The following is a 15,367-nucleotide window of genomic DNA, read 5'->3' on the forward strand; positions in this document are numbered from 1 at the left end:
AAATATTCATAGTTAATTCTCTATTAAGACTAGATATTAATTAAAGTTGTTGAGATTGATACATATTATATTCTTTTATTTATAAAAGAAAGTAATTGTTTTCATAAAATAAAGTATAAGAAATACTTAGAACTAATATGTAGGTGCTTGTTAATAATATGTATACTAAACTAACCCATATAAAGATTTCATATGGAGAGATCATTTGTGTATATGAAAAGGCTCACATGATAATTGTGTAAATGATCATTAAACTTGAGATCACTAAATTATCTTATATAGAGAATATTATGTTTTGATCCTTACTACATATTATCTTAATAAAAGGTAACACATAGAAAGATATTGGATATAATATGAACTATATAAAGGTATTTAAGAGATCAAAAAAGGGTTTATTACCCTAGATAAATTAGAGAAAATGTTTCATCTAATTTCAAATAATATTGATTATGAAGTTTTTATACAGGGTATAATGAAATTTTAAAAAAGTTACAAATCTTATTCATAGAATGAATGATTACGGTATTAAGAACAAATATGACTTGACAGAGTATACATATTATATGATATAATATCTAAATCGAAATATTTTTTATGAAAGGATAATAATTACTCCAAGAAATTTGTTATTGAAAGATTAAGTCAAACCACGTATGACTTGGGGGGATCGTGACACATTACTAGACATTGTACTAAAAGGGTTTTAAAAGACTTCTCACTTGTGGTTTAGATGGATTACTTTTAAAGGCTAGACATTTGGACAATTTATGGTATACGACAACTCAACCTTGAAAAAGTTGACCAAACCTTGAAACAAAGATCTAATTTTTAAGTAATCATTGCATAAAACTTAAATGACCTTAAATTGTCTAATAAAATCCTTGAGACCCCCAAAAAAATTTAAATTAATATTTCCACTACGGGTAATAGTTTTGGGAAACCCAACACTTAATAATACTAGTATCTTCATCATATATCCATGTACTAACCATAGAAAAAGTGACTAAAAATGGTTTGTTATTTTCTTTAGGTACTTCATGCTACCATCTATATGCCAAAAAACATTATTGGTTCAAGAAAAGAAGGCCCAAACATATTAGAATAGATTCAATTTTGACCAAGAAAAATAAATCTCGATCCTAACAGCCCATTTAGATTTATTGAAAATACATTCATGTTTATATTTAGAAAAAGATCCTCATTGAATTGCATTTTTTTTCTTCTATGGACTTCAACCTAGCAGGCTTTAACACCTTTTGGATTTGGTTTCTGAAAATCACATAATTATTAGTAGAGTATTTCTATGAATTATTTCATCTAATTTAAATTATATTAAGGTATTTAAGAGATCAAAAAAGGATTTGTTACCTTATATAAATTAGAGAAAATATTTCATTTAATTTCAAATAATATTGATTATTTACATAAGGTATAATGAAATTTAAAAAAAGTTATGAATCTTATTCATAGAATAAATAACTACGGTACTAAGAACAAACATGACTTGACATAGCATACATATTATATGATATAATATCTAAATTGAAATATTTTTTATGAAAGGATAATAATTACTCCAAGATTATATGATATAATATCTAAATTGAAATATTTTTTATGAAAGGATAATAATTACTCTAATAAATTTGTTATTGAAATATTAAGACAAACCACATATAACTTGGGGGGATTGTGACACGTTACTAGATAGTGTACTAAAAAGGTTTTAAAAGACTTCTCACATGTGGTTCAAATAAATTACTTTTAGAGGCTAAACACTTGGATAATTTATGGTTTGTGACAACTCAACCTTGAAAAAGTTGACGAAACCTTGAAACAAATATCTAATTTTCAAGTAATCATTACATAAAACTTGAATGACATTAAATTATCTAATGAAATCCTTGAGACCCCCAAAAAAATTTAAATTAATATTCCCACTACGGGTAATAGTTTTGGGAAACCCAACACTTAATGGGACTAGTATCTTCATCATATATCCATGCATTAACCATAAAAAAAGTGACTAAAAATGGTTTGTTATTTTCTTTAAGTACTTCATGCTACCATCTAGATGCAAAAAAACAAAAAACATTATTAGTTCAAAGAAAGAAGGCGCAAACATATTAGAATAGATTCAATTTTGACAAAAAAAAAAACATTATTAGTTCAAAGAAAGAAGGCGCAAACATATTAGAATAGATTCAATTTTGACTAAAACAAATAAATCTTGATCCTAACAGCCTTTTAGATTTATTGAAAATACATTCATGGTTGTATTTAGGAAAATATCCTTATCGAATTGTGTCTTTTTTTTCTATAGACTTCAACCTATCAGGCTTTAACGCCTTTCGAATTTGATTTTTAAAAATCATATAATTTTTAGTAGAGTATTTCTATGAATTGTTTCATTTTCAATATGTTTTCACACTAAGCTACTCTTATATTGGGAGTAGATGATTACCAATTAGCTTACTTTGCCTATCATGCATGACCTGGTTAAATATTTCATCTACTTATGCAATATCAAAAAATATTTGTGAGCCAAAAATTTCTTTCTAGCTTTGGCCTTTGTTCTTTTCAATGTTAGGTATTTAAATGGTTACTCATCTTTAAGTTCTATTATGCAAATATTCTTATCATATTTTTTTATTAGAATAATTCATCCCAACTTATACTACATGATTAGAGAGATAATTGAAAGAAGTGTTGGCATTATATGTTCCTTTAAGGGGTTTTTTTATTGCAAAAACATTCAAAGTTTGATCATGCTAAAATGTTTTATTAGTAAAAGCATGTATATCTTTTACCAATAAATTTTTTTGGATTAGCCAATTCATTTCTTTAAGAACCATTTAGATATAATTTGTTTAATGTAGGCAGGTTGAGCACTTTATGATTTTGTTTCTAAATCTTTAGGAATATACATAGATAGTCTCTCAAGGTTGTTGGAAAATATTATCCAACTCAATAGTAGTTACTTTTGACTATATGATAAAAATATTCATGAAATTTATTTTTCATCCTAGGACAAGAGTAAATGAAATTTGGTGATAGGGATATATACCAATGAAAAATCATTTTAGTCAATGATAACTTAAAAGTTTAAGATAGAGATAAGGTTCTTGAACGATATCTTTATATTGATATAGGAACTTAGATACATACTCTTTCATGCACTCACCATATTTTTTCTAATAATTATTTACAAGCACTAACTTTTACACCTCTTAGAATAGGGTAAACAACGTCCATCCAATCTGGATATGATTTTTTATGTCATTGATTTATTGTTCACATTAATCCATATGAATATTAAACCAACTTTACTTAATCAATCTTATTATTATCCTAAGGTTTTGCATTATCCAATGCTTGGCCAAACAATTTGTGATTAATTGGTTGAGTTTATAAATATAATTAAGCATGTGTTAGTGGTGGTGAAGACACTTATTGATAGCATATCAATAATATATTTTAGTAAGGAGGTAGATATAAAAGATGAGCATTTTAGGGAAAGAAAAAGTGCACGAGGTAACATAGTGTTTGGAAATATGTCATGATCAACAAATAAAGTAGGCTTGTGAGGACTAAGGTGAATGTAAAGACCTCAAACTGAAACAAACAAACTAAAAGAAATAGGAATGATAGAATGAGATATTTTATTATTTTCTGTATAAGTTTGGGTGTTAATAACAACCTAACCTTCATAAATTGTATGAAAGAATGGTCTCTCTATAATGCTATTAAGTGTGGTGCACTTTCCATATTGTTTAATTATTTTTGGGGTTTTTTTCTTGAAATACATCATTAGATCCCATCGAAGGTGCCACTTTATAATGATATGTTACTAATATAAATTTCTTCCCTGCTTTAAAGAGTTGGAAGAATTTTTTTAATGCTTGAAACTCAAGTTATAACAAAACAATAACCACCTCCAAATCAAACAGTTACAAACTTTTTTAAAAACCTGGACATAACAAGTCCAGATAAGATAGGATTTATGAAGCCATCATGAATAAATTATAAAATCTAATAAAATTCCTAGGTCTTTTACTATAACAATCCATAATACCTATATTTTTCTTTTTTCTTTTTGTTCACAAATGTTTTTTCATTGTAGGCTTTTATGATCAATTTAATACACAATTTCTTGTAATTTGTTAAATAAAAACAAAACTCAACAGAAAAGGACCAAAATGTAAAACAAAAGGAAACCACATGGCTAATCTCAAATTTATTTGAAAAAGTTCTTTTTGGTCCACCTAATTTCATTTTCCTTCCTTTACAGTCTCTTTAGTTTTTGTAATTTTAATTTTGATCTAAAGGTTGATTTTATTTATTTTTCAGTCCTTGAGTTTAAGAAAGGAGACAACAACTCATTGGAAAATGAAAAAGAAAAGAAAACGTCATCGATTCAACACATTTTGATGAGAAAATAATGGTCTTAGTTTCATTGAGTTCTATTCACTGAGAAGAGTTCCATTAAGATATGTTTAAACTTTTATCTTGCTTAAAAAAGTAAACTAGGGCTTAGGAAGTCTTTTGAATTTGAGTTGATTTTTTTATTTTTTAATCAATCTTGTTCTAATTTAAGACTACAGATGGTTTTCTTAAGGCTCTTTAGGTGTTTTTAACCAAAAAAATAATTGAAAATTAGTTTTTTTGGAAATCCAAAAAATTAAAGACTAAACTTTTTGGCTAATGAAGTTGGCTGGAGATAAACTAGAGAATTAGAGAAGATTTGTTGTCTACCATGTTTTTTCTAGGTGGATGGACATGTCACTCAACCTTTAAAGAAAAAGTGAAGGTCGTACATGTGGGTCTGACATCACAAGCAATGCGTGTATGACTTTTTATTTGTTGGGCTAACTGCTAAGCTTCGACCCATATGTATTTATTATTTACATTTAAATACACTATAAAAAATTAACAATATATTTCAATTGTTATTCACTTTTTTCATAGTTCTCAAATAATATTATAGGTTTTAATGAAAATATTAATGATATTTTCAATTATTATGTATATAATATGAAACAAAAAATTGCGTGAATAATTAACTAAAATAAAAATTATGATTTAATTTTTTAATTTATTTTTGATATAATTTTATCACATTTATCACTACTTTTTTTTAATCTTCAATCACATATAAAATACAAAGATATTTTTTAATATGTTTTTATTTTTCTTTTAAGACCTTGATGGATTTTTGCTTAGAAAATAATCTTTGCAATTTTATAAAATGTTTTCATTAGAACAACAAAGGATATATTAATAAGAAAATTGAATTTAAATTGGAGAAATATATTTTTTCTTCTCATTTCAAATGGTTGAAATTGTTTTTAGTAGAGTATAAGTTATTATTTCAGTTAAAAACATATATAGCTATTTAATTAAATAAGAAAAATTAAGCACTTCCAAACGATACAAAGATCAAATATATTAATCAATATATAATTATTAATTTATTTTATTAAATAAAAACATTAAATTTTTGTTTCACACTTTAAAAATTTTAAAAATAAAAATATTTTCATGTAAAATATTTTTTTCTCGTGTAAAATATTTTACATGTAAAATATTTTTTATTGATAATAGAGATGGTGAGATAGTAATGATAGTGAGATGGTTATGATAATGATGAAAACAACAATAATAATAACGATGATAGAAAAGACGATAATGAAGTTGTTGTGATAGCGATGAAAATTAAAAAGATAATGGTGAAATAATATCGGTTAAGAATGAGGTGATAAATTGATTGTATTGATAAAAAAAAAAAGATGGTGGTAAGATGATTATCATGGTTGAAATAATTAGATGATATTGTAAATGAATTATTATTTATAAAATATTTTATGAAATTTCATAAAATTAAAATATTTTATAGTAAATAAATTATATTTAAAAATTGACTGTAAAATATTTTTTATTGACTGATTTTTTCATAAAATATTTTACAAAAAAAATCATTTTTTATTTAATATTTTTTTAAAATAAACATGAAAAAAATTGATAATTATTTTTCTATAAAATATTTCATTCAAAACCAACGTCCTTAATGTAAAAATAATAATTAGCCTCGCCTATATATCTCTTTTTTATATTACAAATTAACTTTTGATCGACACAATGTATCACAAGTTAGGTAACTTGTAAACACTATCCACACAAAAGGTACACTTTAGGGTTAGATTTAGTAAATGACAAGCCAATCAGATGAAAGCCCTCCCTCCAGATCCAATGTAACAAGTCAACCTCTCTCTTTGCATCTCTATCTCTCAAAACCTTCCGTCACAAACACACTTCATTTACACTCCTTGTCGTTTGTTCTTACGGTCACAAGTCACAGCTGCAAATTTTTCTTATGACCGAAAAACACACAACGCGCTCTTCCTAAATTACCGTATTACCCCTTCATCCTTTCCTTTTTAGACCTCTTTTGACCTTCACCCGGACGGCCACACTCACCCACCCACTCACTCACTCACTCACAATGGACAGCAATACCTCTCGCTCTGAGGTTTCCGACTGCGGCGATCCAACGAGGCCGGAGTCCGGCGGCGGCGGTGCTAGGTACAAGCTGATGTCACCGGCCAAGCTTCCGATCTCGAGGTCGGCTTGCATCACGATCCCTCCTGGACTCAGTCCGACCTCGTTTCTTGAGTCTCCAGTTCTTCTCTCTAATGTTAAGGTTAGTCGTTTCTACTTCACTTAATTGTAGTTTGGATCGTAGTTCTTGGTTTTTCTGTTTGATTGCTGAGAAATTGATAGAAAGTAGAGGAAATAAGATCTGTTTGGGAGCTGAGATAAGTAGAGGAGTTAATAATTTTTCTTTAATGTAAGATTCAAAGTTGTTTTTGTTGTTGTTGTTGTTGTTATTTATAAATGAAATAAAATTGTCATTTCTACTATTTAACAGCTATCAAAAGAACGGTGTTGTTTGTAGCTTCGTGTCGTTGAGTTCAAGAAGTGGAGAATTGACTTTAAAAGACAAGATGCTCTTACTTTTATTAAAAAACAAAAAAACAGCTTGAAATTTGAAATGCCAGTTATTATATTTGTTTTGTTTCGTTTCGTTTCATTTCTTGTTTAGATTTTTTATTCATGTAATTTGGGAGTGCTTATGTTGGAACCTGAAGTTAGATTCTGATGCTTGATGATATAATAACTCTGAATTTGGTACCATGTCTAGTGTGGAGGAGAATATGACTTTTTTAGTATTATCAGTATGAGCTTTCCCTTTTTATGTTCTGTTTTCTTTTCTTTTTGTAAATGCCTGTTTTGGATTTTCACATAATGAGTCTTTGTGGTGCTGTTTGTTTATTGTCTATGCTTTTATTGTGTTATTCCATTTGTTTGTGTGAAGAATATGGAATAGATGCGTTGATGACGAGATTGATATTAAAATGCGATATGACTACAAAGTGGAAGGAGAAGCTACAAGGATATGTGAATCAAAGGAACGAGAATAAACTCGATTATCTGTAGAGAGAATATATTGGTTGCCCATCATGACCATCTATATAACTGAAGCTTGAATGTGATAAGTATTATATTGGTGCTCAAGCATGAGAAATTGGGTTTGAGGCTTTGTTCAGTTGAGTGTGTTAATTTCTAGATTGAAAATATTGGGCTATATGGAAATATTTTGAAATTGAAGTTTCAATTTAGCTTCTCTTCACCTTTAGTGGGTTCAAATTTTTTTTCTCCTTTTATATTTTCTGAATTTCCTTATGCTTCTGTCACCTGGTGAGAATCAGTTAGCTCTCATCAAGTGTTTATACGCGCTGATCTTTGTATGTCTTGATGCTGATAAGAAAGTATATCTTAGAGCTTCACGGATTTGGCACCAGTTAAAAGTATGGAGAGTGGAGACAGTGGCATAAAAAAAACATAGTTATCAGTTGAGCTTTTGATGAGGGCCTTAGGATGTTCAGGGATTATGCAGCTTCCATGTATCTTGATTTTCTATTCTTTTTTATTTTTGTTTAGTTGATCTGCTTGTACTTCATGCTAGAAGTATCTTTAAGACTGATTCAATATCTTCTTGGCTTCATAGGCAGAGCCATCCCCCACTACTGGTACGTTTACTAAGCCTCGAACAGCTCTTGGCTCTCTTAGCTCCACTCCATATTCTGCTACAACTGTTTCATCCACAGCGTGTGGAGAAAGAAAATCCGATTGCTTTGAGTTTAGACCATATGCTAGGTCAAACATGGTGAGTTCTTAATGAGATTTCAGATTGCCTTAAACTGCATGGTGACTTCTAAGTATTTGGAGCTCTTGTAATTTATTTTTCTATTTCCTTTTTTTGACTTAAATTGCATGATAGGCAACCAGTCTTGAATTATTTCAATAATTATATGGTACTTTCAGACCTCATTCATGTTTAACTAACAGCTCCTATAATTCCTTGCATTACTCAGTATCTTCTCCTACTTTTCTATATCCTGTATGCTGGTAGTGACTAAATATATAGCTTCTCCAACTCAACTTGACCTATATTAACCACTTTGAGATTTCTCAACAATTGCAATATATTAACCGAAACATTCTCTGCCAATGAGCCATTGGTTTTATTCATTCTCATTCAGAATAATAATTGCATAAAGGTGTAATTAAGAGTTAAATAACGAGGCATCTTTTTATACCTGACCATCCTTTTTCCCCCCTTTCAGAATTATTTATGTTGATATCTCATTTCAATTCATGACATCAGCAAGTGGCCTTGCTGGTTTAGAGGGGAATTGTTTGCCTAACACGTCAATTATTTTTAGGTTTCTGCAGATATAAACCATCAGAGGAGCACACAATGTGCTCAAGTCCAAAGCCAGTGCCATTCACAATCATTTGCCTCACCACCTTTGGTAAAAGGTGAGATGGCAGTATCCACAAATGAATTGAGTCTGTCAGCATCCCTTAACATGGTTACTTCAGTTACTAGTGCACCTGCTGAAGTTGATTCAGATGAACTAAACCAAACGGGGCTCTCTAGCAGTGGGCTTCAGGCATCACAGTCTGATCATAGAGCAGGAAGTGCGCCTTCAATGTCATCTGATGATGGATATAACTGGAGAAAATATGGACAGAAACATGTTAAGGGAAGTGAGTTCCCTCGAAGCTATTACAAATGTACACATCCTAACTGTGAAGTGAAAAAGTTATTTGAGCGCTCCCATGATGGACAAATAACAGAGATTATCTACAAGGGAACACATGATCATCCTAAACCACAACCCAGCCGCCGATATGCCTCTGGTTCTGTTTTGTCCATGCAGGAAGATAGATTTGACAAGTCTTCATCTCTGCCTAACCAAGATGGTATGGATGAAACTTCTTAGGGAATTCAGTTTGCTGTTTACTTCCCTAATGTATTAATTAATGTTCCTTCACTCCTTCCCCTTCTCTTTCTTTCACTTTCATTGCAGACAAGTCACCTGGTGCTTATGGACAGGTGCCTCATGCTATCGAGCCAAATGGTGCCCTTGAACTGTCTACTGGAGCTAATGATGATACTGGAGAAGGTGCCGAAGATGATGATGATCCCTTCTCAAAAAGAAGGTATCAGTTCAGAACACCCTTAAAGTTGTTCGTAATAGACACATACTAACCAAGCGATGGTCTAATTACATTGAGCAGGAGGTTGGATGCTGGAGGTTTTGACGTTACTCCAGTGGTCAAACCTATCCGGGAACCACGTGTTGTCGTGCAAACTCTGAGTGAGGTTGATATACTGGATGATGGGTACAGGTGGCGCAAATATGGCCAGAAAGGGGTGAGAGGAAATCCTAATCCAAGGTATGTTTTGTGTTGATGAGTTAAGTAGTTGCTGCTTTTTTACTGTTATGGTCCTTTATATCATGTATGACTCTTTTCTTGAGTCGTTTAGTAAATTTCTTGGATAGTCCTGTGCATTAGTGCATTTTTAGCAGTCATATGATGTGCATATTGGATAAAATGACAGAATAAGCAGATACAATCATTTGAATATGATTAATGCCCAATCTTTCTGGCTAGGTGTCTGACATGAAATTAACCATGATCCATAAAACTAATTTGAGTTATTTGATATCATTAAATTTAGCTTTTAATGTGAAACTAGTCTCACAATATGTGCTTTGCCGAAGGACACTGGGGTTGGGTTATATTCCAACAAAAGAAGATAATTCTTATTCGTAAGTATTGCTATTGTGGCAAGATAAAGGTGTTGAAAATTTAACAAATGTTGGGTTTAGTGAAAATTCTGAATGCAAGAAGGGAAGGAAATATCCATCCATTTTTAGAAAAAAAGATGCACAAAGATAAGGAGACAACCAAAATAATCTGGTCATCTCATTTGCTTGTGCAACTTTCTTGTATTCATAGGAAGAGCTTGAAGGATATCTAATTATTTGCTAATTTTGTTTTCAATCTATAAATAAGTATGGAGGGATACTTCTTATTGAGGTATTGTTCTTGAAACTTCAATAAAAGGTTGGGGAAATGCAGATCTTCTTAAGCCTGTTAAATGTTTTAATTTTTCCTGAATTAGATGTTTTTGCAATTGCATCCTTGTCTAGCAATTGTGTACATTCAGCCAAATGCAGAATAAGGTTGTGAAGATGTTTTAATAACCTGAATATATCTTGAAAGAAAAAGGAATTCCCCTTCTCAATAGAGCGGAAGTATAAGACATGATGTGGTGAAAATATGTGCTATGAAGCTAAAACCTACTGGTGAAATGCTTAATTGCTCTCTTAAAATCTGATTGGGCTGGAATCAAAGCTCTTATTAACTAAGACTATTTAATGGCTGGTCCTTAAAAACAAGGATGGATCCACTCCCATTCTTGAAAAATTTGTCAGCATAAGGATTAAATATTTATTTTGCACTTCTTATTCCATGCCAGCATCCCCTTTTGATCAAAATATTATCTGTCCTTGTTCCGAAAGTGATGTAGAACCATCAACAAGAGAGACAATGTTGAAGAAAATTCAATTTTTTTTTTCAATCAATAATGCCTAAAATCAAAACCCTGAATGACAGCACAGGTTGTTTGTTTATGTTAATTAATATGCCCTGGATAAACTTGGAAGTTGATAGTGGAGACCTAGAGATTAATGTAATAATAACCAAAAATATCAATAGTTTACCATGTCAATGTAGAACAATTGTAATGCTCAGAGTTGTGCTCACACAGAACCATAGCTGGTATTTTTAAATTTATTTATTTATTGCTTTGCACATATAACTACGTTTTATAACTTCTATGCATGAGCTTGCCCTGTCTTCTAGCTAAATTGTCAATCTTTATTCTAAAAATATTTTCTACTTATTTCACTGTTGTTTCTTATGAGATATTTATGCTTACTGATTCTTCAGGAGTTACTACAAATGCACAAATGCTGGATGCCCTGTTAGAAAGCATGTGGAGAGGGCGTCACATGATCCAAAAGCAGTTATAACCACATATGAGGGGAAACACAATCATGATGTACCTACAGCTAGGACAAACAGTCATGACATGGCGGGACCATCAGCTGTGAATGGACCCTCAAGGATTAGACCAGATGAAAATGAGACAATTAGCCTTGATCTTGGGGTCGGGATCAGTTCTACAACTGAAAACCAGTCCAGCGATCAGCAACAAGCTTTGCATGCTGAACTTATCAAACACGAAAACCAAGCAAGTGGTTCTAGTTTCAGAGTAGTTCATGCAACCCCAATTACGGCTTACTATGGTGTTTTAAATGGTGGCATGAATCAGTATGGATCTAGGCAAATTCCAGGTGAAAGCCGTAGCATTGAAATTCCACCTTATCCATATCCGCAGAACATGGGAAGATTATTAACGGGTCCATAAGCTTGTCCGAGTTTTAAATTTGTTTCCCGCATCCTTGCCTTACAGCTGGTAAATGGCAAAAGGTTAGAATCTGAATTTTAAGAATATGTATTGCTCTATATATATCTTTGCTTATGGTCATAGAGCTCATCATCTTTGGTGTTCGTAACGTCCCCTTTGCAAGCTCTTCTTTCTCCAGCTTCCATTTCATCAACTTTGCTAACCACAAAGTTTTGTATAAATGTGAAAGCAATACCACTGAATGTAGCAGCATTGTAAACACTGGCTTGTTAGCACTACATCGTGATTTTCTACTAGTGCATGTATAATTCAAAATTCCTGCAATTCTAGTTTTTATTTTCGGGACTTTTTTCCCAGGCCCGTGCAAGTTTTGTGATTTTGAATCGTATTATCAATTGAATGAATGCCCGCCCAGAGACGATTCTCACCTATGAAGCCAATCTGATAAATGCATTGCTTTGGAATTTTTTCCAACCACAGACAACAATAATTCCTCTCTTCTTTTTCTCCGGGGACAGGACAAAATGACCTAGATCATTCCCTCGCCGGAGTTTATCTAAGAGCGGCTTGTCTTTTGGTGCCTTGCCCCTGTAGCATAAAACAATCTGGTAAGCAGACCTCTATGAATAAGCCTGTTGCAAACGCTACTGGAATGGTTCCACCTAATAGGTAATCCAGGGAAATTTGATAGTGCAGATGTTAATGCATGTTTAACAGTGTATTAGAGAGAATGTAATGTATGAAATATGTCTTCCTCCATGTATTATATAGATATAATGATAAGGAGTCTTATTAAATAAGTGAATACATAAGACAATTAAAATAAACTTATAACATAAAGTGTCAACCCAATTCTAGGTCCTCTAAAATTCTTTTATATAAAAAATATTTTTTTATTTTAAAATATAAAAAAAACACCAAAAACATAAAAAAAAGGTGTATATAGACAAAAAAAAAACTCAATTACATCAATGGAGGGCTAGGGCCTAATTTAAGGAAACAATGAGTATTTGGCACCAATTTGATTAGGACAAACTTGCAAAATAATTAATTGGAAGTTTTGGGGACCAGTTTTGAATTTTAATAAGTTAATTAGTCAATTTAGAAGGTTAATTGTAAGGAAAAGAAAGTTTAAAGATCAATTAGAGGTTTATATAAAGAAATTCAAAACCGAGAATTAAGATGCAAAACACACACACACACACACACACACACACATATATATATATAAGGATCAAAATTGACTAAATTAGCGATCAAATTGTGACAAATTAAAAATTTAATAGTTAATTATGGATCAAATTGCACAATTTAAAAACCAAGGACCCATTTATATAATTTGTGTGAATAAGAGGATTACAATCAACATTCCCAAGGATGTAATTGCATGAATTAAAAAGTTTTCAGCTAATTAAAAGTACACATATCAAAATTTAAAATACAAAGACTAAAATGAAAATTCTCAAAACCCTAATTAAAGCCTTAATTTTTAGGATTTAGATGAAGCGTCATATTATTTGTGTTTTAATAAAGGGAAGGGATGACATATTGTTATTTTTTTTAGTTGAGAAGGCTAATCATCAAACCACTTTCAAGTGAATGAATGCGGCGTGTCTTCAACTACCTTAGAGGCTTTAGTTGGTGCTAAACGATTGGGAAACACTTTCTCTATAAAGATCAGTCATCCGCATCAAATGCTTATACACTATTTGTCTCGAAGAACTCATCAATATCTTATCCCTAGTTAGCCTCCCTTGCTTTGAAAAATTTAAGTTGATTAAGAGCCAATCTTTTGATCAATGAATATGGAGTTCTGAACCTTCAAATCAAGTGTGGTTTACTCCTAGTTATACATCTGCATTACCTCTTCATCTTTTAGGTCCTTAATGGCGTATTTGCATCTCGAATTCTATGATTAATTCATCAAAGTACCACCCTATCCATTCAACCTTGATTAAAAAAAGAAAGTTACCTATAAAAAAACAAACTTTAAGGTTGTTTTCACTTGATAAGGTTCATAGTAAAAGAAAAACAGAAAACCAGATACCACAACTTTCAGGGAAGGTTATAGAAGAGAAAAAGGGGGGAAATCTTTCATAATCATATATATTTGGAAACCCACTAAGAAAATGATGAATGATTTTGTAACTTCCTGGTTTTATTACAACCTATAAAAGAGATTGTCTTTCTAAAGAGAGGAAAATAGAAAGAGGAATATTGAGAAAGAAATTCTAGGAAAAAAAGATAAAAATAGTAAGCAAAAATAAGAAAAAAGAGAGAAGAATAAAGGAAAATGAATAGAAGAATAAAGGGTTTAAAGTAAGTAGGAAATAGAAAAAAAAAAGAGAAAGACTATCAAGAAAAAAAAAAGCAACATTGTGACTAAAGTATACTACTTGCTTTATAGTGTAGCATAATCAGCACAACCCTTCTTAATACCTTTTAAGTTTGTGCTTTAATGTTTATTGTTCATCTATTGTGATTAGTTGTTAGTTTAATGAACAATGTATGTGTTTTTTTATGTCTAATTATGTCTTGAAGTAATATGCATGTTTTGGGATGTATATTTTGATATGTAGTGTAGTCACTGTATCTATTTTGATTTCATGTGTTGATGATAAGTGATTTACTAAAATTGTGATCATATGTTGTTTTTGGTGAGATATTAGGTTTAATCAAGCTATGTTCATAATAATGTTGGTTGAAACCAAGTGTTAGAATCAGTGTAATAGTGCTTAAAATTGAAGAAATATATTTTTGAAGTTTTATGGTTAATTTGGTTTAATTGTTGCATTGTACTTTTTTTTTCTTGGGTTTTTGATGATTCAAACAATTTATTAAAAGCATGTTTAAGCTAAAGTTGCTGGGTTTAAAGTTGTTTCCAGGTTTTTCTAGGTTTCTAGGTTAGTGTTCATAAGCTGTAATTTCAATCTCCTTGCAAACAGATGTATTTGGCCTGTTTTTTATGCTTTGATAGAAGTTTAAACCTATAAATGAATGTTCTTTGTTTATAATTAGTTCTTTAGGCCTGATTTGGATTAATCAATCTTTTAACCCTTATGAATACTTGGATTTAGATTTAAATTACTTGACTTGATTTAAGAGATATTTGATATAGTATTTCCCATTTAATACATCATTTTACTATAATTTAACACGTTCTCTCCTTTTATGCCTTTGATTTAATGCATTTTGTTCTTTATCTTCAATTTTTTTTTTGGGTTCTTAGCTATATTCTTCATGTTCCTAGATGTTCAACCAAAAATCATTGTTTTGATCTTTAAAACTTTTGTTTTGATTTTGGGTTTTGTTTATGGGCTTGGGCTAAGCTGAAAAGCACAGTCCATGTGATTGGACCGAACCTTCAAGTTTTGGGCCAGGTTAGGAAACCCAATCCATATGATTGGGCTAAGCCTTTTAAGGCTTAAGGTCATGTTTGGCAAAGCAAAAATCTGTCAAAAGAAAATGTATATAATAACCTGATTTTTTCAAAGCAAAAAATCGATGGAATTT

At 30.9% G+C, this 15,367-nt stretch overlaps 1 protein-coding gene across 1 annotated transcript; it reads left to right on the forward strand.

The window, feature by feature from the left end:
• Positions 1-6,349: 6,349 nt before the first annotated feature.
• On the forward strand, positions 6,350-12,210 carry LOC105113234 (probable WRKY transcription factor 20). The gene is made up of 6 exons (XM_011009323.1): positions 6,350-6,703; positions 8,072-8,230; positions 8,790-9,333; positions 9,441-9,573; positions 9,652-9,810; positions 11,374-12,210. Exons 1-6 carry the CDS (start codon positions 6,506-6,508, stop codon positions 11,852-11,854), a joined length of 1,674 nt encoding a protein of 557 aa, XP_011007625.1. The 5' UTR covers positions 6,350-6,505; the 3' UTR covers positions 11,855-12,210.
• Positions 12,211-15,367: the final 3,157 nt, after the last annotated feature.

This window comes from Populus euphratica, unplaced genomic scaffold, assembly GCF_000495115.2.
Source record: "Populus euphratica unplaced genomic scaffold, PopEup_1.0 scaffold400.1, whole genome shotgun sequence".
Lineage (NCBI taxonomy): Eukaryota > Viridiplantae > Streptophyta > Magnoliopsida > Malpighiales > Salicaceae > Populus > Populus euphratica.